Source organism: Accipiter gentilis, chromosome 5 (assembly GCF_929443795.1).
Source record: "Accipiter gentilis chromosome 5, bAccGen1.1, whole genome shotgun sequence".
Lineage (NCBI taxonomy): Eukaryota > Metazoa > Chordata > Aves > Accipitriformes > Accipitridae > Astur > Astur gentilis.
Window position 1 is genome coordinate 23,450,353 of NC_064884.1, and position 25,687 is coordinate 23,476,039.

The window sequence follows — 25,687 nt, forward strand, 5'->3', positions numbered from 1 at the left end:
TCTAGTAGAATGGCTAATTGAATATTATGTTGCTGTTTAAAGGTGAAAAAAATTGACTCAAGCTTGTACGAAGATTTTAAAAGCCATTATTTTGGAGTTGAAATCCTGCACCGCCTAGATCTTTGCTCCATGTTGAAAAAAAAGCAACCAAATGGTTACTACTACTGTGAGTCCTCTATTGTTTTTGGTAAGTACATCATTTTCCTCTTATATCAATTGTGTCTATAAGTTATATGCCTGAAAAGCCGGTTTTTTTCTGGAGCATATATTAGGCAGTTCTTCTAATAATATCCATGGAGTCTAACAGAAGTCTGTCCTTCAACCCTGACTCTCCAGGAACACTGTGCAGTGCTTCTTGCTGACAGCTAAAGTTTGTGTTCAACTGTCCATCCCCAGAATCCAGTTCCATTTCTCATCCTGAAATGACTGTTTAAGATACGTGAGATGTATCACTCTCCAGAGCTGCTCATCTCTCTGTTGACTATAAAGACAGCCTGTGTGACTAACTTAGATTAGATGTGGTAATAATATATGATTAAGGCTCAGTGAAACATCTGTGGTTGGCAGAGATGTGACCTTACTTGGACTATATTCATATACAGAGAACATTTCAGTGGTACAACAGATTTCATAATAACTGTTCAGAATACCATCAAGACTTCAAACATTGTACAGACACCTTGCCTAGATCATTACAATGCTAGAAATCACAGTTGTGTCCTCCTGCTTCATCTGAACAGAAGCTTCACATCCCTATGATTAATATGCTAGGCTTGTTTTCTCATTTCTGCCACATGTCCTCTACAGCCGAAACTTCAGATGGTATACATAGAAGGTCTGTGGACTGAGAGACTATGGGATAATGGCTTGTACAATAAAACTCTTTGTGCTGCTTAGTTCCCAGTAGCTGATAATGGATCTTAGGACTGCTATTAGTTATATTAAGAAAATGAGTTAAAACACTCTTAAGTGGAATAACTGGAGAACGTTGAGGATTTTTTCTTAAATGCAGTCACCCTTTAAATCTAGGAATGTATTGTGTGATGTGTTGGGAATATCTTTTAAAATACCATTCCTGCACCTGCAGATCTCTAAGAAATCAGATGACATGGGAAGATGGTCAAGTAGTAATACAGCAAAATGCAAATTTTTTTATATTAATTGCTTTTTTCACCTCTCCTAATTAGGCTGATTTTTTATATATGTCATGTTAGAGGCGAGTCTCAAAAAGCAGGTCTGTAGCAGGGAACAGGTCATGGTCTTTGGAGGTCAGGTTATATTTTTTCTTCTTTGGACTGGTACAGCTTGGTTTTTATGTTTTTGGGGTTGTTTTTTCTTTGTTGCAGTCATGTCAAAGGTTGAATGTAGTGATGTTAGAAGGCATGGGATACTGAAATTCACACTAAAAGTTCAGTGAAGGCTTAACTTCGTCTTTTTTCTTTAGAAATAGAAATTTAGAAATAGAGCAACTCTCTATTTGGCATGTTGTCAATGAGCAATAGCTCCATCTCAGCAAGAACATGGACAGTCTTAATAAATCTTAATAAAGCAAAGTCTTAACTTTGACCTACTTAAGGAAAAGAGAGTATCTGTTCTTGTATGGATCCTCTAATAACAGGAAAGGAATGTGAAAAATCTTTTACAAGGAGCCTCAGCAATATAATGTTTACTTGAAGACTATGATAAATTTGTTCTCATATACCTCGCAACATTTTCGAGATTTCTGGTAATACACAGAAATATATATAAAAAAATTTGACCAGAAATCAGTCCAGCAAACAAATTATTCAGTGGATCTAACGTTTCCCACTCCAAAACATACTAGCCTTAGCAATGAAAATGTTCATGACCAAGGAATGATCATATCCTCAGAAAGAAAGAACAAAACATGCAACATCAGGGAAATCTTCCAAGACCATTGCCATCCCAACTAGCTGAATAGAAACAGCTTCACTGGAATCTTTTCTTGTGTGGACAGTTTTAAAGGAAAGCCCTGTTTTCATCCTTAAGTAATAAGGAATCTCAAAAAGATGAAAACTTCTGTTTGTTATGAAGATACATTGTTAAGGACTAAGAAATCTCAAGAATTTGAAGACTTTATGAAGGTACCGTGCCCATCCCCAGATTCTGCAAAACCTTAAAGGTACGATGAGCATAAAATAAAAGGAAAACTTCTGATTCAGGCACCTCTTCCAGTTGACCTAATTTTGATGGAAAGATCCATCTTTCAAAGGCTTATCATTGACAGAAATACATGTGAATAATGCATTATACTTCATTTTTCCTAAGCCCATATTGTTTTTTTTATAATCATAAAAACTATACCTGGTTAATAGGCAGGTTATACCTGGTGCCTCATCTGCTGGTTTTCAGCCACTTTTCAAGCTGGATTGTTTCATTCTTAATGCTATAAAACTAACACTGTGTTGGAGACAAAGGGTGTTCATGAACAGTTAGTACTACTTCTAAATTTCTGTTGTTTGGCCTAGCTTTACATAAACAGCACTATTAAAAGTTAGTGCTGGTTCCAGAACTCTGGGTATGGCTTTGGTGCCAACCTGGTTTTTGCCTTGTGGTAACTTGTTTCCCTGTGCTGCAGTACTGCTGGTGGAAGTGCTCACTGGTCTTGAGGACTGTTTTGAGGAGTTATGATTAAATACTGTTGTGGTTTAAGCCCATCCGGTAACAAAGCACCATGCAGCCACTCACTCACTCCCCCCTCCAGCCATGGTGGGATGAGAAGAAAACACAAAGACAGACTTGAGGGTCGAGATAAGGACTGGGAGGGATCACTCACCACTTATGGTCACAGGCAAAAGACAGGTTCAACTCAGGGAAGAAACAGAATCAATTTAATTTACTATCAATCAAATCAAAACAAGGATAATGAGAAGTAAACCTCCAATCTTAAAACGCCTTCCCCCCAACCCTCCCTCCTTCCCGGCTCAACTCCACTCCCAGTTCTCTCCACCTCCTCTCCCCGGTGGCACAGAGGGATGGGGAATGGAGTTTGGGGTCAGCTCGCCACACCTTGTCTCTGCCTCTCCTGCCTCCTCAGGGGGAGGACAACTCACTTGTCCCTTGCTCCACCGTGGGGTACCTCCCATGGGAGACAGTCCTTCACGAACTTCTCCAACGTGAGTCCTTTCCGCGGGCTTCAGTTCTTCCCAAACTTCCCTGGCGTGGGTCCTTTCTGCGGGCCAATCTTCAGTCACCAAGTGCTCCAGCGCAGGCTTTCCCATGGAGTCACGGCCATCTTGGGGGGCCTCCGCTCCACCGTGGACCTCCACGGGCTGCAGGGGGACAGCCTGCCGTCTGACCATGGGCTGCAGGGACATCCAGCTCCTCAGGCGCCCCTCCTCCCCCTCCTTCCTCACTGACCTCGGTATCTGCAGAGGGGTTCCTCTCACATTCCAATCCCCCCACTCACTGCGGGTTCCCCTTCTTAAACCTGTTCTCCCAGAGGTGCTATCCCGCTGTTGCCGATTGGGTCGGCCTGGGCCAGAGGCAGGTCTGACTTGGAGCCAGGGGAGCTTCTAGAAGATTCTCACAGGAGCTGTCCCTGCGGCCTCTCCCCCGCCACCCAAAAAAACCCGCGCCACACAAACACATAACAAATACTTATGCCATACTTTAAACATGTCAGGCACTTCACAAATGCCATTTGCTGTTAATGTTTTTGTTTGCTCTTAGGGCCACCTTTATTTAGCTTAGGTAGGCTGTTACAAAACAAATCAAAGGCAGTACGGAGGAAAGGAAGTGTAGGATGTCTGTTTAAATTAGTGACAGCACTATTGCAAAATCCAGAGCAGTCAAAATCAAAGTGAAATATATTTATACATATCTATCTATCTATTTATCTATCTAAATATATTATGCTTACTGCCTTGTGTTATGCATGTCTCATAGTTATGTTTATATCTGTTAATATAATTATATATCTAATGTCTTCTGTACATGTATGTACATTCAAATATTATTTATGTGCATCCAAATGCTTAAAGAGAAATTACAAGATTATCTAACATGCTATGAAATTTTTCATTTAGGTAAAATTGAGGCTCCGCTTTTCACAAATACACTTCAGAAAATTTTGGAATATGTATCTGATTAAGGAATTTGGTAAATAACTCATTACAAATGAAAGCAGTTTAGTAGTATATTTGTAGATATTGACAATGTTTTTTCAAAATATTTGTTTAAAACTCTCTTCTTGAACTTGCTATGTTACTGACATCTCAGAATGCTAAAATGAGACAGTTATTCTTTCAGCTGTCTTTTGAACATGAGTCCCATTAAATGGTTTATAACAGCAGTCAATCAACTGGTATTCAAAGCAAGAATCAGATGCCTGTTTGGCTTCAACTCAATCCTGGTGTGACAATGCATAAAGAATTTATGGGAAGTGTCATTTTCACAGTCCGAACAGAATTCTCTTCTGAATTATTTTTACATGAGTGCTACATCTGGCTTTCTCTAGCCATAGTATTTGAATGGATGTTCTTCACTGATACCACATTAAGAAAGTGTAGTATTATTATGCCCACTTTTCTCAGTCCTATGTGGACACAATCTTGGCCAAATACATGCATTTAATTTTCTGGGTTTGTACATGTTAATATATATTTATCTAAAGCCAGTAGGAGAAGGAAAACAGCTATATTGGAACAGAGTTTAAATAACTTATTTTTTAGTTTCAGAGAAGAAGAAACTGTGTTTTAATGAATTTTGAAAAACTCATTTTAAAATGTTCTAAAATGTTATTTCAGTAGGGTTTTTAGTAACTATAGGTAGCTAGAACATCACAGTAAACACAGGAGGGAGTTAATGCAGTTCTACTAATACATCAGAAACAGTGAAATTTGAAAATTACTTGATACAGACAAAACACTGTATCCAGATGTAGTTCTTTCTATGTGTATGTGTATTCAAGCAGTTATCTTCTTTCCTTGAAGTGCACAGAAAATACAAAAACAGTATTTACTTTTTGTTAACTAGAGTTTGGGCCAGACTGGAGTGTTATGCATCTAATAAGATGAAAAGATCTAAAAAGGATCAGAAGTAATGTTAGGAACAGAAATCGAATTGCATATTACCATGGCTAATAAGTGCCACAACACATAGCAACTTGGTAGCTGCACATTTTAAAAGCATGTTTAAAAATATGAGAAGCATAAAAGATCAATATGAATAAAGGCAGAGGCAAAACCCCTGCTGAGCTGCAGCAATATGCACAACAGGTAAACAGGCTTTGACAGTATGTTACAGAGCAGCATCCACTATCTTCCACTATCTTCAGATCCTACAGACATCTGCACCAGAAGACTTCTCTGCATCTGCATGCTAGCCCCACAGGGTATGTATTCAGGAGTTAATATTTGACGTGACAGTGACAATAATGTTGAAGCTTCATTCTCAAAGTAGAGTCCAGTTTATTCTTTAAAGCAAACAAAACAGCAAACCAACAAACTGTCCTTCTTCAGACCACCCACCTCACGGCAGCTGTTGCATGTCACCTCAAATCCCACAGAAGACCAGAGAATGCTGGAATGAGTTGAGCTTCTCAATATACACCTTCACCTGAATGATTGGTCAATTCTTTATATCATGGTGCGGATATTCAGTAGACCCTCTGAACATCAAAGGGAGCATTATGTAAATCTTCTTATGTTAAATATGCCTTTAGCATTAAGTATTTCATCTAAATATTTTTAGGATCCATTCATGAAGATTTTTGTAGACTTGTTTCAAGGAGAATTTGTTTATAGTAATATATTTAAAATGATATTATATATACATTTAAAAAAGTTATCACATGCCAAGCTGTATTCAGCCTGTAAACTGAATAAAAAAATATAAGATTCTCCTGAGTGTCCAGTAAGAAGTTTATATATCAGACTTCCCTGTGCTATCTCTGAGGTAGAAAAACTTCAAAAAGTCTGTTCCTTGGTGGAAACCACCTGGCAGGTTACTCTTACTTTTTGCACAGCCAGAACTCATATATCTGGAATACATGCCAAGTTGGAGGTTAAAGTGCCATTACAGTTCCCCTGCAATCTAGCAGTAGCAATATGGAAATTGAAATATCAGAGTACAAACATCTATTTTATCTGGAGAAAAGTATAATAATATGGTAAAAGTTAATGCTCCTTGCTGCTCAAGTAATACCTCAAACAGATGTCTTTTTAAGTAGCAGAACATTAGTGGGTCGATTTACATTTCAGTGGAACTGTGTACAGGTTCGGTGTCCAGTCTGACCTTGTCATCAAGGTACCTTCTACAGTCTCTCTGAATTGGGAGACACTTAAAGAAAGGTGTTCATCCTGTCCTAAAATGTGTAAGACAGGCAAGATCTAAGAGGTGTCTAAGATAGGCAAGATGGGAGTCTAAGATACACTACTTGAACAGTTAATTAGCTTGCTTGCTAATTTTTATATATATATATATAAAGATAAAAAGTTTCAACTTAGTGACAAAAAGATGCATTATATTTGCAAGCTTCACATTTCTGAGGGAGATCAATAACGTTATGAACGGAACATGTTACAAACAAAATTGATTCTTCTAGATTGCTGCTGTTAGGCTTAAATTATTTGAATAATTTAAGTAACTTTTTAGTTACTTAAACTTTAATAACCTTGAGTTAGGATTTAGTGGTGCAGTTTATGCTTCCACATTACATTTTACAATGTTAGCCAGGCAGCTACTCAACACCCATGTCTCAAACAAAGAACAAGGTGCTCCTGGTGGTACGTTGTATAAGACTGAAGATAAGTTTGTCAGCAACAGGTTTGGGGGATACCCACAAAGAAGAAAGAATTACAGAAGAAAGAACAGAGGAAGGGACTCATCTGTATCTGAAATAGAAACCCGATATGATAGCGTCACTCTATGAACTCAAAATAATACTGAGAAGAAATAGAAGACTGAAAGTAAAATTGGAAACCAATTGATAGTTGGATAGATGGTCAACATCCCTTGGTTTGTTCTTTTTAAAAAAGGCACTTACAGTGTCAAGCGAAAAATACAGTAATATTAAACCTTCATCATCAGGGAAGAAGACGGTTCAAATACAGTCTGAAATATGGAGTTTGGCCAGTTTGTCTGAAATGTTTTTAAAGTGACACTGGCTTAAATGAAGAGAAAGACTGGCACTTGTCTCCTTTAGATACTCTCTCTGTCCACAGATGGTTTGACCTAAATGTGATTGATTTTATTCATACAGCAATTAAACATTTTCTCACATTGGAAGCAGCAATGGTAACCAAGTAAATGCTGTTTTAATTGTCCAGATTCTACATCCTGCAAAATTAAACATACCGTGTGTTGGTTTCTTTTACAACTCCTTCTTACTTGCACGACAGTGAATCACTTCTTCTAAAATAATGAATCATTCTTTGATTTTATCTGTTATCTGTCTTTCTTTCTTCTTTTCCTATAATTTCAAAATACCTCTAGGTCTGTTTCATTTCTTATTTTAATTTTCTTGATAGACTATTTGTAAGCTAGCCTCTACTTTCTCCACTCTATTAGGTTGTGAGTTACTGCTCTTGAGTTTCTTGCATATCTGTGGCACTCTTCCCAAATTTTAATTAATAATATGGCAGTCATACTGCTTTTGGATAAAAATGTCTTGGGCAGCTTCCCAGGAGCTATTTATTAACATTCGAAATTAGTAATTAATTCACTGTTTGTGTTGAGTTTATCCACAGCTGCTGCAATTTTATGCATGCAGTATGCTTAATAACTCTTTGCCTACATAAGAAGCAACAGGTATTGTATGCTAATCAGCAAAGTCTTTCCCTGAAGCACTATTTCTTAGCAGAGTCGTGTGGTAGAATATTGACTTATAAAAATGATTCTTTTAAACATGGCAGGGAAACACTCACATTTTAGTTATTAACCTAGAAGCCAAGCTCTTTATGGACAGTGACTAGAAAGTGATGATCCAGTGGTTTCTTACACACATCAAATATTTTCCATTCATTACCAAGAACAGAGTGGTCCCCTATTGATTCCTTTTCACCTGTCTTATATTAGAACTTGATGGGATGTTCTCTTTAGTTCTAACAGCATATCTCATCACATATCACTACATTGGGCAGTTTCTTCTGTATTTGGTATTCTTCTGCTGTTGAAACATTGACCATTAGTACAGCATTCTTCATAATGAGATAGCATTTTTACATCAATTTTGTAGTACCAGTTATAGCTGAAAATCTATATTGATGCATTCTGTGTGTGGATAAGGAGGAGAACAAGCTGACTGAGAGGGAAATAACCAATGTAAATATGGTTCGAAAGTGGAAATTTTCATTTCAGAATAATATTTCATTGTTTTGAGGGCAAATTCTAACATCCCTGACTTTGAGCTTTAATATTGGCAAATGTGTAACAAACTTCTCATTAGAAAGTGACGGGGAGCTTTAAGGACAGGAACATGGTGTTTAGAATTCAATCATTCATCTCCTAATACTGAAAGTAAGTAAAACCTTCTCATCACCTTGTGTGATTCTGTGATTTGTGATTCTGTGATTATGAGGTATGTAGTATTTGCTTTATTGTACAGGATAATTTTTGCAATTTTATTTGAAAAATACCATAAGGTAATTCTATTCAAAAGGCTATTGTCCTTTTATTTTTCAACAAAATGGTGTTTGAAGTAGTGATGGGTTTTCGTGGAGAGCTGTTATCAGTAGCTGAAAATAAGCAAAAATAAGATTTTCCATAAATGACTTTCAAAAATATGTGCAGACAAAGTGTATTTGACATCAGTAAGAATGTGATTCATGACTGAAAATTTATTTGAGTATATAGCATAGTAAGCTATAAAACATAATTTAATAATATGCAGCAGGTTTTTTGTATCTTAAGTATTTCTGCTTTAAAGACATTTTTCCTCAAGCAGACTTTGGTGTCCAAACAACTAATTTATTCCTAATTTTAATGTATTAAAAATAATTGAAAATATGAAAACATTAATTTCAAGGTATGTTAATTGCCAAAAGTAAACAGACTGCCTAGGAGGTGAGGAACAAATTAAATATGTAATATTCTGTCATTGAGTAGATCAGTGAAAGATAATTAGTTTTTATTCTTAAAATTTTCCTGGCTAAGATGTTGCTTTTGTTGATATGTATTTATCGTATAGTCTTAACATCAAATGGAAGGTTGCAGTTCCTGTGAGGAGTGTTTTTCAGTACTTTGAAGGACATGGAGTGAAAGGAAAACCAGTTTTCCATTGTTCAAATGTCACCATTTTTCAGCTGTTGATGGTTAGTGTAGATCTGAAGAGCTTACCCAGTCAGTGTGCTGCATGGTTACACAGAGAGAGTCTGCTATACTTCCTACATAATCCCTGTGAGGTATTCTAAAATAAGACATAGTTACAGACCAATAGATATCTGTACTTCAGGGATAATGCAAACACCGACATAAAAATGTAGTTGTTGAGGAAAAGGGCTTGTTTTGCTTAACACCACAACTTACATTTCTCTTTCAGAACAGTACTCAGCAATGAATAGATACAGGTGACAATTTAATTTTATTCTAGACTGTATATAATTTTTTTTGAGGCTCCTGGTATTTGTAAAAGTGGTTTCTTTTCAGTGGAAATAATTTCAAGATAAAATGTGTCAGATTTTAAAGAGGCATTGTTAATGTGGCATATAGTGTCATTTCTTGTTTCCTAGAAAGCAGCAATGTACTGCTTCTCACGGAAGCCATAGAACGTAAAAGTAAGATTATATCAACCAAAGCTAAAACATGACATCATTGTCTTAACAGTAGCCTGCCAATTTACTTGAAGTTTTAATCTGTTCTTAAGCACATCAGAAAGGGCCATCACAGTACCTGCTGAATACATAGTATGCGATCTTCTATTTTTCAAATGATGATCAAACATTTAAGATCTGAATTAAGATTTAATGACAGGAGAGAAATCTGAACCACCCTTCTTCTGTTTATAGGACAGTTACACAGATTGTTGGGTACGAACGGTTGGAGGGTGTCACTCATGCAGTTTAGAGAACTTTCTGGGAGGGTGCAACATACAATTCATAAACATGTTGCTTTATTACATAGGTGAAGAGTTTCCATTTCTTCTCAGTGAAGTATGTCAGAGTCTGCCTGTGGGCCCTTATTTGTCAGCCATCCAGCTGGGGGACAGTCCAGCATTGGGCTTAATCCCCCTGCCCCACAGCTTGAAGATTTACCAGGGGATGTGGGTTAGAATGGAACACTGTAGGCAGAACAGTGCCAAACCTTGCCATTTACAGCCAATAATAAATGTCTGAGCAATACATAAGATACAACTTTTTTACAGTGTTTTTCATGCTATGTGAACATTCCTGTGTTCCTTTGCAAGATTAAATGTGTTAACCACTCATGACATAAACTGATATTACTTTAGTGGTTTAAGCTACCCCACATGCTTGTGCTGTGGAACAGACAAGGAGCACTTGGGATCAGTTGGAGATGACAGTGCTTAAAGAAGCTGTTCTTCCTGCTTCTCAAGTGTTGGCTGCCGTCTGCAGGCTGATGCTATGGTGTTTAGCCATGTACTAATTTCTACACAAGCGTCAGTAGCTCAGGAGACTTATGTGGCCAAAGCTGTGGTACCAGGTGTAGGTCAAACATACATACATAGTCTTACTTATTAGACATACTTACAGACACCTGAAGTTAGGCTTCCAATTTTTTAAGTTTATAAACATGTCTGCACTGTATTGTCTGAGTCAGGATGGATGCACACAGCTTGCATTTTGAGCAGGTATCTGGGTGTATGTGATTGGCACAGTGCTGAGCATGACAGCTTGAGTTGGTGCCACAGATTCTGTTCGCCTGGATTTGGGTCAGCTCTGAGTAGGGGAAGAGCGAGCTCCTCTTGACCTCTCTCTAGACTGCATGGTTTTACTTTAGGTAAATAGCTTGATTTCTGAAGTCCAGAGACACTACAGTTGACCTTTTGGCATATAGTTTTAAAAACCTCTGCTGTAACTTCATGTTTTGCAAAGAGCAGATTTGTCTTAAAGAATTTTGAGTAACCATCCACAGCCTACAGATTACAGCAGAAAGTAATTGCTGACTGATGACTGTTTAAAAAACCTTTTACCTTTGAAATCACTATTTAGGCAAACAGTGAAAATGCCACAATTGTATTTTAACACCTAGGCACTGTTTCTGTAGCTTGTTTATTTTTTAAAAATGTTTAAGGTGTTTTGAATCATAAACCCTAGATACTCAACTTTATTGCTTTAATCAAGAGAACAAACAAAAGGCTTTCTTACACATAAAACTGTTCCTAATTAAATACACTTGGGAAGTGGGTCAAGCTGAAGAGGAACAAAGCACTCTTATTCCAAAATAAGAACTTTCACATATGGAATTATTCAGAAAGAGCTCTTAGCACTTTAAAATTCCCAGCCAGTGTTAATGTCTTATCTTGCAAATGCAGGCAAGCCCAATAGTTTTCCTTCCCCATTCCTATCTATTGTATTGCAAACATAAAACACATTGGATGTTAAAAATTTACATCACTTGATTAGGATATTATACAACCTTTGGCAGAAGAGGAGACTTCTTAGTGTATCTTTAATATTAGAAATGTTATTTTCACATGAAAGCAAGTAAAAGCAATCATTATTTTACATTGCAAATACACCTACTTATGGATGTGCTCTTTTAGAAGCATATGTTGAATTCTTTGTGATCTTTATTATTAGTGAATTCAGTTTTCTATACATTGTAATTTCCTTTCCTAACGTATTACCCAAGATGTAGAAGTGCTAATCTCGAAATATCTCAGTTACCATCCATAATCCAGATGAGCTGTTACCTCAGTCATTTACATCTTCCAATTGTCTTGCAGTTATCTAGTCACCTAGTCAGAGCCTCTCATATATATTTTTTCTTTTCAGAAATATACAGAACATCTGGTTTATCTTTCTTCATAATTACCTGGACTGGTTTGAATGTACTTAGTGGTTATTTATATTCTTGGGGATAGCTTTTCTTAATTTTGAAGAACACAAAACACATGAAGGCAAGAAATTGCAGGCTGAACTGAGTGGAACATTGAACAAGTCAGGGGGAAACACCCAACAAAGAACTGTGTCAGCACCTCTCTTCTTTCTTTGAGTTTTGAGTCAGGCATCTCACCCTACTGGGACCCAAAGCACAGTATCCTATGCCGATGATACATGGGTACTTAAGTCAGCTTTCACTTTTTTTTTATTTTAAAGAGGAAATACTTATTACATACATAGTTTGGTTTCAATTGCTACTCAGATTGGATATCAAGGCTTTTTTCTTTCCCCATCTTGGGGGAGTTCAAGCCCCTGAAGGCTGGAAAAGCCACAACTGGCAGCTTAGCATGGAAGCTGAGTGATGCACCAGTGTTCTTCAAGGAGCTTCTCCAGAGTAGCAAAGAATTCAGATCTCATAGGGCCAAAGAGCCCCACCCCTGCCCCAAGTCAGACGCTAATCCTGTGATTGTTTCTTGGAGTGTCTAGCCTTATGGAGGTCACAGGCACAATGTTAAAATGCTCACTGGACTCTTAATCTTGTGGCTGATTTAGCAAAGGGAGCATCCAGTTTCTGGATCCTAAGCAGATGGAGCCTAGGCTGTTCAAACTGAGCCAGTTCTGAACATGACTACTTCTTCTGCTGGACAATAGTAGAATAATTGGGGTTTATTCAGCTTTTGGATGCAGACACATCACTCCTGTCTAAATGCTCTGTTTGGTGCTTGTCTTTTTTTAGTATTCATTAGAGACAAATTATCAGCATTTAGGGTTGATACATACATATACCTATATATATGTCTCTGTGTGTGTGTGTTTGCATGTTTGTGTATATGCACATGGATGCATGTCTACATAGCATAACTCCTGGTATTTAATTTACTGTGAGGTAATGCAAAATGTTCCTTTTAAGCAGCTCTTTTCTTGCTGGAAACCTTTTAATCAATTTAGCCACAGAAGTGGGTGGTGTTCTCATGGAGGAGGTTAAGAAAAAGCACACCATAAAAGCATAGAATAAATGTGGGTTTGGACAGCCTTTGACTATGGGATTCTTATGGTACCTTGACATATATCAAAGCTGCGTCTTATCAGTTGCACATTAGATTCCTCATGATAGGCTTTGGACTGAGTACAGCCCAGATGTTTGTTTTTGCATGTATTGTTAGTACATGATTCATTGAAATGTTGATTTTCTTTGGAAACAGTTCGGAGAGTCTCATACACTGTCATGTTTATTGAATGTCCATTTCAAGGAGCAACTTTTTTTATTGTTGCATGTTGTTATCTTTTGTACGTGAGCTTATTTTTCAAGCTATGCTATCTTTTGCATTCTTACATAAAAGTTTCATTAGTACTTAAGTAAAAAGTTCATGTTTAACATTGTAATTAAAATAGATAGATAAATCCTATTTTATCAATTAGTATGAACCAGCAATTTAAAAATCAGAGCAGATACTGAAGGTATAACCAGTGATTTCTCCTATCTCCAGAACATATTTATCATTGCTAAGGATGAAAACAAATGTCTCTCTTCCTTCTCTAGGAGGGAAACACAGTTGTAGTTTGTACAGTACACAGAAATTTTATGGACATAAACAGAATCCAGTGCAAACAAAGGAAAGCATTTTACTTCTTTTAAAGTCTGTTTGTACATGAGTACACTTTGTAAAGAAATATTTTTCAATACACTGAGGAAAGGAGAAAGAATTTCGTATTTCACTTAGTAGATATTGTATCCTCTCCTTGTTCTGACAGCAAATGCAGAATCACATTCCCTTTCTTTTTGACCTTTATAAATATCACTGTGTCCTTGGCACAAAGAAATATGTAGGAATGCCCACTCAGTTACTTATGTTGTACTTGGTTAATATAGACATCTTAGTCAAAGCTCCCAATTCTTGATTTTCTTTTTCAGAATGAAAACATTTTCCCAAAATGATATAATTTTTGTTCAGATAGAATAGGTCTTCATATATGAAACCAGAATTCCAGAACACACTTCCCTCATAGCTATAAATCTTAAAAACTGAGATTGAAAGACAATAAGCATCTTTCTAGATAAAGATACAAGGAAGTCTTCTAGATGTAGTGCTGGCTGGCTTTTTTTGAAAACCTTCCAATAAATCAGTCCTAGCTGTTAGCTCACTTTTGACTCCATAGATTTCCAGGAGGATTTTTGGATTATGCAGTTTCAGTGTTACCAACTTTATATTAATTAGATATCACTTCTACACCTTTTTATAGAGATGTGATAGAAAATCATAATGCACAAGCATTGCTTCACTTGTTCTTACTTTACTTTTTACTTCTTCCAGGTATACATAGCATTCAGATTAATTGTTGTCAATACTCTTATACATAATGACTTACAACATAATTTATTGATTTGAGTTTATTTGAAAATGCATGTATTTTAATTTTAAATCTGTGAGTATATTCTGTTAATGTTTGAGTCTCTTGGGTAAGTAGTATAATTAGGTTTATTTCAATGAACTCTAATATTTTATCTCATCTGTAATTGGAGGCCAATGGAAAACTGGCAGAATTATTTGTTTAAATCAATATTAAAATTAGGAGGCTGTTGATATGTAGCAAAAGAATGGGTGGGTTGTAGCAAAACAATGAGCGGGTTCCAGCAGAAATTTCTGTTAACTTTGGGGCAGGATATGAATTTTGTGTTACTTAGGTTTTTCTGAGAAGAATGTATGAAGGGAATAACAAGAATCTGTGTATGACTAAGCAAAAGGAGTTTAGTTCACAGTCATCTGAGAAAGCAAAAGCTGGCTGGCATTCCCAGTTCTCCTTTCCTTTCCATTTAGAATGACTTTTCTGCTTTGGTCTCAAGAAAACTTTGGAGCAGAATACCATAAGAAATGAGTCAGAGTTACTGCCTGTCCTGATCCTTTAAAAGAGACTATCTGGCACTTCTGTTCATGACGGTGAAGCTAATAGATTCACACACAGGCAGCCATGGCAATGTTAATACCTACTGGTTAAAATTACACCAATAGTTATCCAACTTTCAATGCTTTAGTAATGTGTTTATGATGTGTTGGTTGGCCATATCCTACAGGGTCACCTGCAAGTGGTAAATGCAGATTATTCAGTACACTTGCTGCAAAGATGCATTAATAATGAATGCATTTTTTGTGCCTGTTTGTGAGAATGAACAGTTCAAATTCCATGCTGTTTTCCCCTTCCTTTTAACAGTGTAAATTAGAACAGCAAGAAAAAAATTGTAAAAGGAGAGAAACAGCTTTTTAAAATTACAGTCAATAAGTTTACAATATTCTAGAATATGTGGGCTAGATCCTGAAATATTTTCCTTTGCCCCATTTCTGTCTTTTTAGGAAGGACTGAGAGCAAAGTTGTTCCTGAAATAACTTTGTTAGCATGTTTGCTATCTGCAAAAAATTGTACTCCATGTATCAGTTTTAGCTGGTGTAGATACGGGCTTAACCTTATACATACTGCTTTAAATTACATTGTGCATCTCAGATGAAAGTCATGGTGCTGCACATAAAGCAGATAAAACAATTCAAACAAGAGGGCTGCCTGAAGGGTCCATACTTGACTTCTGTTAGAAACTCAAGGTGGAGACCGCTGAACTTCTGAAAAACAGCTGTTGAAGCTGCATGAAGTAAAAAGCCAGAGATGGTTCCGTAGTCCAGCCTGATCTCTGCTATAGAATGGGCTGTTAGCCCACCTGGCCCTTCGCTGAGCTGAATGGGTTTAGGTAAGCTGAAAAGATGATGGTCCTATGGAGTCTTGCAAGTGTGTGGTACAGGCCTGGAACAAGGATGTTTTGCCAGCTGCCAGTGGTCAAAGCCCTGGCAATGGTGGAGAATTAACTACTTGGAAGACTAAGCTTGCTTTCTCATTTCAATGGCCTGGAGGAAGCTAGAATTCCTAACTGGGCATCAATCTTGGTCATCAGTCTGACTTCCTGCACGTTTTGTATGTGTGTGCCAGTCAGGCACTTAAAATTGAGGATTCTCTGTACTGAGCCTGGTCACTGGTCAGAGCATCCTTCTTTCTCCCTGCTCCATTCACAGATCGTCTTCCCACTGTGGCTGATCTTTTCAAAGGACTGTTGGCTGTGAAAGAAAAGGCAATATTTAAGGATATGTTCAGATCTAGAGATTCCTTTTCTGGAAGGCTTTGAGGTGAAATATGTTATTTCAAAGGAAAGAGAATCAAGGGTTAATCCTTTTCTTTCAAAACATTTTTTTTTCTTTATAATCTCAACAAACAGATTGGTTAAGGTGTCTTCCTCGGTTAGCTATAGAGTTTACCAAAGCAAATGACAGCACGCAGGCAGATTTCAGTGAACCATGTTAAGGTGCGGCAATCTAGCAAGTGCTATCAGCTGACAACATCAAAACCTTATTAATTTTTTTTAAAATATAAGTTTTACATGGATTCCTTTGTTGAGTTTATGCTACTTTCCTTTTTTCCTCCCATGAATCATGAAAAGCCTTTGATACAATCTTAAAAACATAGCTGTAATGCACAGTAACTAGCATTGGTCCCTTCATTTCTGTTCTTTAATGCTAAGTATTTATTTGCACAGCACCAAATACCACATTTTCACTGGCATGCCAGAATAATATGGCAAAAGATTGAAAAATTACCTAAAATGCTGGGGTTTTGTTCTCACCAGAGAGTCAGCAGAAATAACCTATTACTACTGATTTCCAGAACTTCAAAGAGCACAGGGCATCTGTCTATTCAACATTTACTTTTTCTTCAGACTGTAAAAATACATATTTAAGGAGCCTTCTGCTCTTGTACTGTCAAGTACCTCTTAAATAAATGAAAATTTTACACAAAGGACCTTGAATGTCAACTCTGTCCTGACTTGCATTCTTACCAGCAGCTTTAACAAGCAGGAGAAAAGGAACTTTGTAATATCTGGAGCTCCAAATGTAGGAGATCAGGGAAATGTTGCAATACTGAGCAGTATTGCAATAGGAGTGGAAAGGGGGCTGTAATCAGGGCCTTACCAATCATGCAACCTTATGCCAGCTAAATTTTGGGCACATTCAGTGAGCTTATTTATGTAAGTGTTCCAAATCCCAGGAGAATTCTAGTATGGAACGATAATGAAGAGCAATACATCAGCAATAAAACACTGACTGGGATCAGTGGCATTAGCAGATCTGACACACAAAACTATGATACAGTGTCAGTGCATTTCACTGACTTTCTTTACAAACTTTGAAGGGGAAGAATATTAGTAGTCACCATTTATTTTAATTGTTTTTTCCTTTTTAGAAAGTTTATTCAATTTGCTTGTTCTTGTGGAAAATTCATTTTGGTTTTTTTTTAACAGGAATTGTTCTTCTAGACTATACATAACACTCAGTGTTCCAGAAAGCAAGTTTTGACATAATGTGATCGATAATATATGTACATTGCAAAAAATATATCACTGTGCTGTGTTCATATTGCATTTTATTTTAAATATAAAAATTTGTCATGTTTGAATGGAGAAAAAGGGAAGGAAGAACAAGAACAGGTGTCTAACTTCTTTTTCTTGCTAGCCAGGTTTTCCCGTTCTTCAAAATAAGCATTTAAAAATGCTAAATGTAAATCAGAAAAGTAAAGAAATTATTCAAAACAACATTTGGGCAAATAATGGAAGTCCTCTTAAAAAAAGGCAAACAGCGTAGGGATAATTTGTTGGAAATTAAGGTTTACCAATTTAGCTATCAGAACATAGTCATTAAAGCCTTGCCATTGACATATCTTTTCTTGTTTAATTTTTATACACATAAGAAAAAAAAATAAATCATTATTTTGCTATACTAAATAAGTTGAAAATAAGGGAAAGTTTTTATATTCTCCTTAAAACTTTTTTGGTGTCCTCACAGTCAGGTTAACTCTCAGTAAACTATCATTGGACAATGACAGCTGTCCCTGGCTACTTACTGCTTGGCAGAATCATTGAGAGACTGCCAGGCTATGAACATAACTCTTTTCAGGCTTCATCTCAACTGTTCAGTTCACCTTTGAAGTTTTAGAAGGAAGAAGTATATAAGTACCAAAATTTTTGCCTTGACTTAAATTGCACTGTTTTTTTCACACATGGCATTTAGTAATATGTATTAAACTAAGAGATTCAATTTCTTTTTGTCATTTTGAAGGGGTTTCCCCCCCACCCAAAACTAACGTATTCTTCAGTTTCTGGTCCCCCCGCTTTTATACATTCCTTAATCTTTATTTTCCACAACTGCAGGAACTAGCTGAATGTAGAATTAAATGAATGCTTGATAGGTCTCAGAGGCTTAGGCTTGTAAGGAGAGCCTTGAGAAGACCGTGAAGTGTGAGGTGTACCTTGCCCCAGCTTTTCACATTGTCATTGTCTTGGGGCTTATCTACAAGTCTCATATGTCAAGGGGGACACATTCTTATATGCTGGCATTCACTATAAAGTCCATCTCATATATCTGCTCTCAGTCAGGCAAAATCACTGCAGGAATAGATGGGATACCTTGGGGCATACACACCACAGGTAGACACATGCACTCTGCAAAGAAGAGTGCCGTGAGTACTCCGCAGAGCTTGAATATATTCGGGGGTTTCACCCAGAACTGCTGTATGGCTTATTCTAAACATGGCTCCGAATGTATTCCTGAGGGTAAACAATCTGGACAGTTGGCAGATTTGGTCTTGAGCCTAGCCCTGAGGTTGCACTTAAAATAGAAGGCAGGCATATCAGTGGCTGGCATCCCAGCCTTTGCTGAAAAGGTACAGTGCATTCAGCAAATGGAACTTGCAGAAATAGTGATTTACAGTGAATAGGATCAAGATTCTCTCTCTAGAAGGCAGTGTTGTAAAACACATATTAGTGGTGAGATTTCCCTGGAAGTATTTTAATGTGGTTTTAAAAAGCATAGCTAAAATAGGCACTTCTGTTTCAGAATGCAAATGCCAACTCAGTATCATTGTTTTCTTTATAGAACATGTTTGTAGGAATATTCTTAAGCCATTGAAGAGTAAGAAAATCAAATACTTTAAAATTAATTTAGTCTAGTCATTTAAGGTTTTTTCTCCAGAAAAATTGAATTGGAGGTGTTTTCAGAAGGACACAATTGAAAATTTGATAGAATTACACACTGCATTACAAACCAAGTATCAGAAAGAAATAGAGGCATAGTCTGCACTGCCAAACACAGTAGGAAAATGTTTGCATTTTGGGAAGTTCAACAGATGATTTGTTTATCCCTGTTTTTTCTTCTAGATGGGGATTGTAATTCTGATTTGGTAGGTGCTCCCAAAACAACGCTTACAGTGAAATGCTCTTCTGCACTCTGTGTGTGTGTGTGTGTGTGTGTGTGTGTGTTTATATACATAGGCTTGGGAACAGCTTAGGTTCTGAGTGCAGAAATACTTCTAAGTTGAAATGCAGATCAACTTTTCTTCCTTACCCACTTTTTACATAATTTGCACCACAAGCATCACCTAAAACCAGCTTTGCTAGGTTGCTTCTGGATCAGCTGAACAGTATTCAGGAGCATTAAGAAAGCTGAAATTGCCTCTGCGTAGAATGAATACCTTTTAGTTTCTCTTAGTCTTTATCTGTTCTGAAGAGAGATACTTTCCAAGAATCAAAATTGTAATTTCTTCTTGGTGGAAGCCAGTAGTTCTGTTTGCTGGTTTTGCACCAGTTTGTCTTGGCTAATCTAGGCAACCACCCTTGGTAAAGGATGGCACCTTGCCTTACCTGGAAAAATTCCACCCCTCAGTTTCAATCCCAAGGTGCCCTCCAGCTTCCATGCCTCCCAACAAAATACATACCAGTGTCTTTTGGGGCTTGTTCATTTTTAATAATACTTTGGCTGTTTAGGCCTCATAAGGCTAGAGTTATTATAATTCTATATCCAGTCACACTTACATGCCCGAAACAGCTGAATGCTTTGCTGCTGTGCTCTAACTTCTGTCAAAATGTACTTCGTATATCTCACCAGAATTTCAAGAGATGTCAAAACAGAGCAGACTACAGGCCTTGAGCTAGCAAAGCACTGAAAAAGTGATCAGGCCCACTTTTGTTACTGAATATATGCCCAAATACTTAAGATGGACCATATCCAGCTCTGGAGGTTCCAGCTGACTTCCTGGTCGCTACACTCATCTTGCAAATTAGAAGACGTAGGCTGGTCTGGCCAGTGTTGAAAGGCCAGGGCCCTCCTCAAATCCTCTTTCTTCTCTGTATCCACATTTGTGCTCATGTGCTTTGTTAGTTTTGGCTAAAAGGTGGCTCGTAGATGGATGAAAGAGGTCTGTCACTGGTTGTGACAATTCCAGTACTGCATAATAGAATATTGTCAGCCTGACATCCATGGATTGCCAGGACTGCTTAGAAATTGATCAGTAAGAACTATGGTTATTGCATATTTTAACAGAAGGATGCTTGGTTTTAAGTTCAGGAGGACTTTGTGCTTCATATGATGCTTTGTTAAACATACTTGTCAAAAGATGACAGCACCGGGAGTTTTGTATTAATTTAGGTACTATGTAGATGTGATCTGTCTATATAGAAGGAGATTATGCCTACATAAAACTGAAAAATATATGTTATTGTTCAGTTTATTACTTCAACATTTCTGATTTTTTTTTTTTTTTAACTTTTCCTGGTGGAGAATATTTGTTTTCTTGCCTAAAATATTGTCTGTGTTATTGTTTTGATCCTGAGCAGAATGGAAGATACTGCTCACTCCTAGAAATAGTCTCTCTGTGCTTTGATGACTGGCTTCACTTATGCCCTGTAGTATTCATGTTTAATTCACTTACATCGTAGAATATGGGTCATGTTCTTTTCTTTTTGCTCTTGGTTAGGCTGACAGCATCTCCGCAAGTGAGGCAACTGCACAGCTGAAAGTAATTTCTATGAGTATAGAATTTAATAACTGTTACAGTTCTTTTAAAAACTTGCATAGCATCCTGATTTTTTCTTTCTGCTACTGGCAGATAATAAGTCTTAAAACAGTAGATGATTTAATTATTGTTAATAACAGAGTGGTGATGGAAAAGAATAAAAAATATTACAAGCTGGCAATCTTATTTTAATGCATTTTAGTTTTGAAATAATACTTAGCTTAAAGACAAATCTATTTTCATAAGGAACCATGCCTTACAAATATGTTAACTATATTACACTTGTTCTTCTCAGATAAGCTGACTTATCTCTGTAGGAAATAAGAAATATTCATAGGATTCTCCAGTCTGAGATTCTTACATCTAGGAAAACAAACATACAATTTTGTGAATCAAATAGTAGTTTGAATATCAAGCACCAGAAATTTTTGTGGAGGATTTATGCCCCTGATTAAATTACTGGTTTTCTGGAAAGCGAGTCATATGAACTAGGACACTTTAAAAGTGCAGGTTAATAGTGGCAGAATTCATACCCTCATTTTGTGGTAAATGGATTCTTTTTTCAACTGTAAATATTAATCTTTAGAATATAAACAAGACTATTAAAAAAAATCATCTAAGCCTTATGTATTTTATCAGTGGGATAAGGAAAACAAGTGCATGCTTTACCCATCCTTCAAATTAATATTAAATGCTAAGAACCATTGCTATCACAGGCTCTCTGTTTTATTCAATGGGTGCTCAAAATATATTAGTGACTGCAGGTATTGCCAGAGGAGGTGTGCAAGATTAGGTCTTTTAACAGAAAGTATTTGTGGATTTGGTTTCTTCTGAATTTTTTTTTTTATGTTCTGAATGTAAAAAAATTACTTTCAAAAGCAGAGCGACTGCAGCCATGAAAGGCTGCTTTTCCAGTGCACACAGATGATCTTTCAGTGAAACACCATGGTTTTCCTGGGTGTCCTGGACAGGAAATTCTGTGCAGACTTTCTAGACTGTAATCCCACAATTTCTATGTATACCTGTGTTCCTTCGTTATCAGCCTAATGATAGAAGGCTTGTGGGGTCATGCTTTGTGTATGGATGTGCGTGTGTTATCTGTCCATTACAACAATAACTTTAAAAGTTGTTGGGAAATTTCTGGTAAATTAAACAGATGTAGGAATCCCAAAATATTAAATGTCTACATGTTAGCAGAAATACACATCCAGATAGAAGACAGCGATTTTATTAATTCCCACAATGAAGGAAAAAAGGCAGTATGAGCTCAACTTTTAAGACCCATGAGGCATCCAGGGACTGTTGTCATTATGAATGGCTTACCATGGGTCAGTCTTCAATATGAGTTCACTGGGCACTAAAGAGCTACTTCTCAGCCACGTATCTCATGTACATTCTTTGTTGTCTAACAGAACAGTTTGTGATGACAGCTATTTGCAGCAAAAGCTTGGATATTCACAATATACTTACCCTGCAAGGGTGCTTTGATAGCTAACAGCGTGTGAGCACCCCAATAGCATTTGTCTAATTCTTTTAAAAATTCAGGGAACCACAAGACAAAATAGGTAGGAAGCCGGGTGTTTTTTGTTCTGGTGAACACAAGAATACTTCAACAAAATATATGTCTTTACATCTGGTTTTATTTACATACTTTGGATGAATAGACTGTTTGCCAAAGCCACGCAGGCTGTGCTCTTTTACTATCCTGTCTCACTGCGCATGCCAGACTTCCACTCTTAGGTGTTTTATTACTCATTTACTTTCAATTAATTAATGGTTGTGTTGAGTAATGTTGGGACTAGTACTAATCCCTGTAGGACTGCCTTTGATTATTGTTCATCTTTAATCACTAACTTACTCTTTACTGATGTTGCATCTCGTTAGCTTTTTATTACCTTAGAAAAGCCTAAGTTTATTGCATCCACCAGGTGACCTTCATCAGCCGCACTTGTAATGTGTACATACCCTCTTGAGAAGGAAGGCTGGTAACCTGGAGTGAAGGTGACCAGCTCTGTTCCTACTGAAGTGGGTAGCGAATCCCCACTGAGCTGAGCGCCATAATCCCAGTTCGTCTCCCAGCACCTCTTGCTAGGCCTGCCACTCCTCCAGCAGCTCGACCGGCTTTTTTCCTTGCTCAGTCTTAGAACCTCGGGTTTGCTTCTGGAGGAAAGAAGGGGAGCCCATTTATTAAGTACAAATACTTAATAGATACATTTAACCCCGTCTTTTCTCCCCTTTCTCAGTACGCTTTTGTGAAGCGGAGGGGAGCTGTGGTGGCAGAGGGCACGCAGCCACACTTACGCTTTTTAAGCAACCGGTGCCTTATTTAAGGTGGCCAAATGGTGCCTATTTTTTTCAGTGCCCCATCCCTCCTTTGACGTAAGGACGAGAACGGGAAGATCGGGCAGCGAGCGGTCTCTGAGACAAATTGCACGGCGGGGAGGAAAAGCGCAGGGTGCGAGCGGTCCCCGGGTCCCCGCGGGTCGGGGCGGCCGGGGCCGGGGCCGGGGCCGAGCGGCGGCGGCGGCGGCGGCGGGGCGGGGGCGGGGCCGGGGCGGAGCCTGCCCCTCACTCCCCGTCTCCCGCTCGCTCCCAGAGCAGAATAAGCAATTTCTTCAGGGACTGCAGCCTGAGCTACAGCTTTTGCTTGAGGTGCACGCAGAGAGGACGAGGAGGAAGATAAAGCGGTAGATGCCATGGGCCAGCTCTGCTGCTTTCCTTTCTCCAGAGGGGAGGAAAAAATCAGTAAGTGGGCAGCAGGGTGCAGCGCTGCCTGCTGTCGCCTCGGGGAGGGGGAAGCCGCGGGAAGCAGGCGGGCATTCGTTGGGGTTTGGTTTTTCTTTCTTTTTTTTTTTTTTTCCTTTTGGAAAATTAACTGATTGCTTTTTCGAGAAAGGATGGGGCTAGGTGGAGACAAATTGAGCAGTATTTCCGCTAAATAGATTAAGATTTCTTTGGAATAGAGGCAAGTAATTATGTCTGATTTTATTTTTTTTTTAATGAGCATTCTAGCAGTCAATTTCTCTACACAAATGTAGCTAAAGTGAGTATTTTAATTTTCCTTTTTGGCAAGTGTGATTTAGAGTAAGAGGTGAAAAAGGATGAAAAGCAGGTGCAATTTTAACGTGCAATTTAGAGTAAGAGGTTTTGGTGTTGATAGCGTACACATGTTGATGGTAATGCTTATTAGCAATAATAGAAAGAATGGAGATTTTGTTGATGGCAATGTTGATGGATGATGAAGGAAATCATCAGTTCATTTTCCATTTGGGTGTTGGTTGGATGTGTAGTTTTAAGCTGACCGAGTGAGGGAATAGGTGCACTTTATGTATTCATCTGGTAGTGTCTGGAGTGACTATCAAGTATATCTCTGGTTTTGCTTTTAGTTGAGCAAATCTAAGTTGAACAGAGGAAGCGATTCTGATTGCCTTATCCTTTGGTGCACTGAGTCAAGCTAGCTAATTTGACTGGAATGTTGTTTCTGTTAAATTATATGCTGAAAATTGTGTTTGTCCTAGGTTTGGTTACACAATAAAATATTTACTCTTGACTTTTTGCTCGGTGAAATATTTTCAACCTTTCTTCTGGAAGATGCAGCCAGATTTCTGTCATATTGTGTCTGAAATCAGTTTTGACTAAATTTACATATTTCATAAGCTGTAGGTTAGAAAAGTCCTGTTTTCGGATCTGGTTTATGTTTCATTCTTGTTACTCAGGAAGCTGTCTAGGCATAAATAAAATGAGAGTTTATACCATCAATTAAAAAATGTGTACACCAATAGTGCAAGAAATCTAGAATACAGCCTCAAGAAAATGAGTTGGCTGTTTTAAAATATTTTTCTGTCACAGGTCATGGTATGAGGGTAAATGTTGTAAATTTTGCTTTGGGAAAATGCCTAGGAATATTTTATATTTCAAAACTTTTTTATCATATAGTCAGTACAGAATGTCTTTATGTGAAAAGCAAGTAACTAGTGCATCTTTCTTCTAATACACAGAATAGGTGAAGACAGACAGCAAATACAAATTGTTTTTAAGATTTTTCTGTTGACACAGAACAAAAGATACAAAAAAGTGATAAATTCTTCTGCATCTTGCTTCTCTTGGTCCCCTCACTTCACTGCTTTTTGACTTTTCTGCTGGCATTACCTGTCATGCACCAGCTTTCTTCATATGTGCTCCCGTGAGTGAATGGAACATACACTGAATGTACCATTTAGCGTAGCGTGACCTCAAACTGCTTGTAGTCAAAAAAATCATTCGGGAGATGTCATTGCGTGCAAAGTCACAAAGGTTTTTGAAAGAGGTGGGCTTTTGGCATGTAGCAACTGAAAGGTGCGGTACAAACCCCTGAGAATGAGGAAGGAACAAAAAGGATAGTTATAGGACGATGGGAATCTGAAGCAAGGAGGTCTGGCTATGGATGAGGTAAGAGGGCGGTGTCTGAAATGAGGAGAAAAAAATAGATGTGGCAGTGCCTTACCAGTGTTTGTGGGGGAGTAAGATAGACTGAGACATCTTAAAAAGGGAAAGACAGGGGAAGTATGTGATGAGCATAGTGGATATGATTGGCTTTTCCTTAGTCCAGCACAGTCTGGAGAAAAGAGAGAGAAGAGAGAGGGCTTTCCTTTCAAGGGGTCCCTTGGCCTCCCTCCCTCTCTTCTGCCAGCCTGGTTCTTCCTCTGGGTGCTGGGTGGGAGGAAGCACTGCCCTGTATCTCTCCAGCCTGGCCATGCCCCAGCTAGGTGGATGGTTTGAAGCTGGGCACGCAGAACAGGCAGAAG

The 25,687-nt window shown here is 37.9% G+C and overlaps 1 protein-coding gene across 6 annotated transcripts in view; it reads left to right on the top strand.

The window, feature by feature from the left end:
• The window catches only part of AKAP7 (A-kinase anchoring protein 7), an 87,535-nt gene that overhangs the window by 37,085 nt on the left and 24,763 nt on the right, over nt 1-25,687 (top strand). For all 6 annotated transcript variants that reach the window (XR_007506139.1, XM_049801492.1, XM_049801493.1 and 3 more), the window contains exon 7: nt 43-187. Coding sequence is in view for 5 of the 6 variants with exons in the window: in XM_049801492.1 (XP_049657449.1) it covers nt 43-187 (145 nt within the window). In the remaining variant the exon portion in view is untranslated. The remainder of the gene's footprint in view (nt 1-42; nt 188-25,687) is intronic.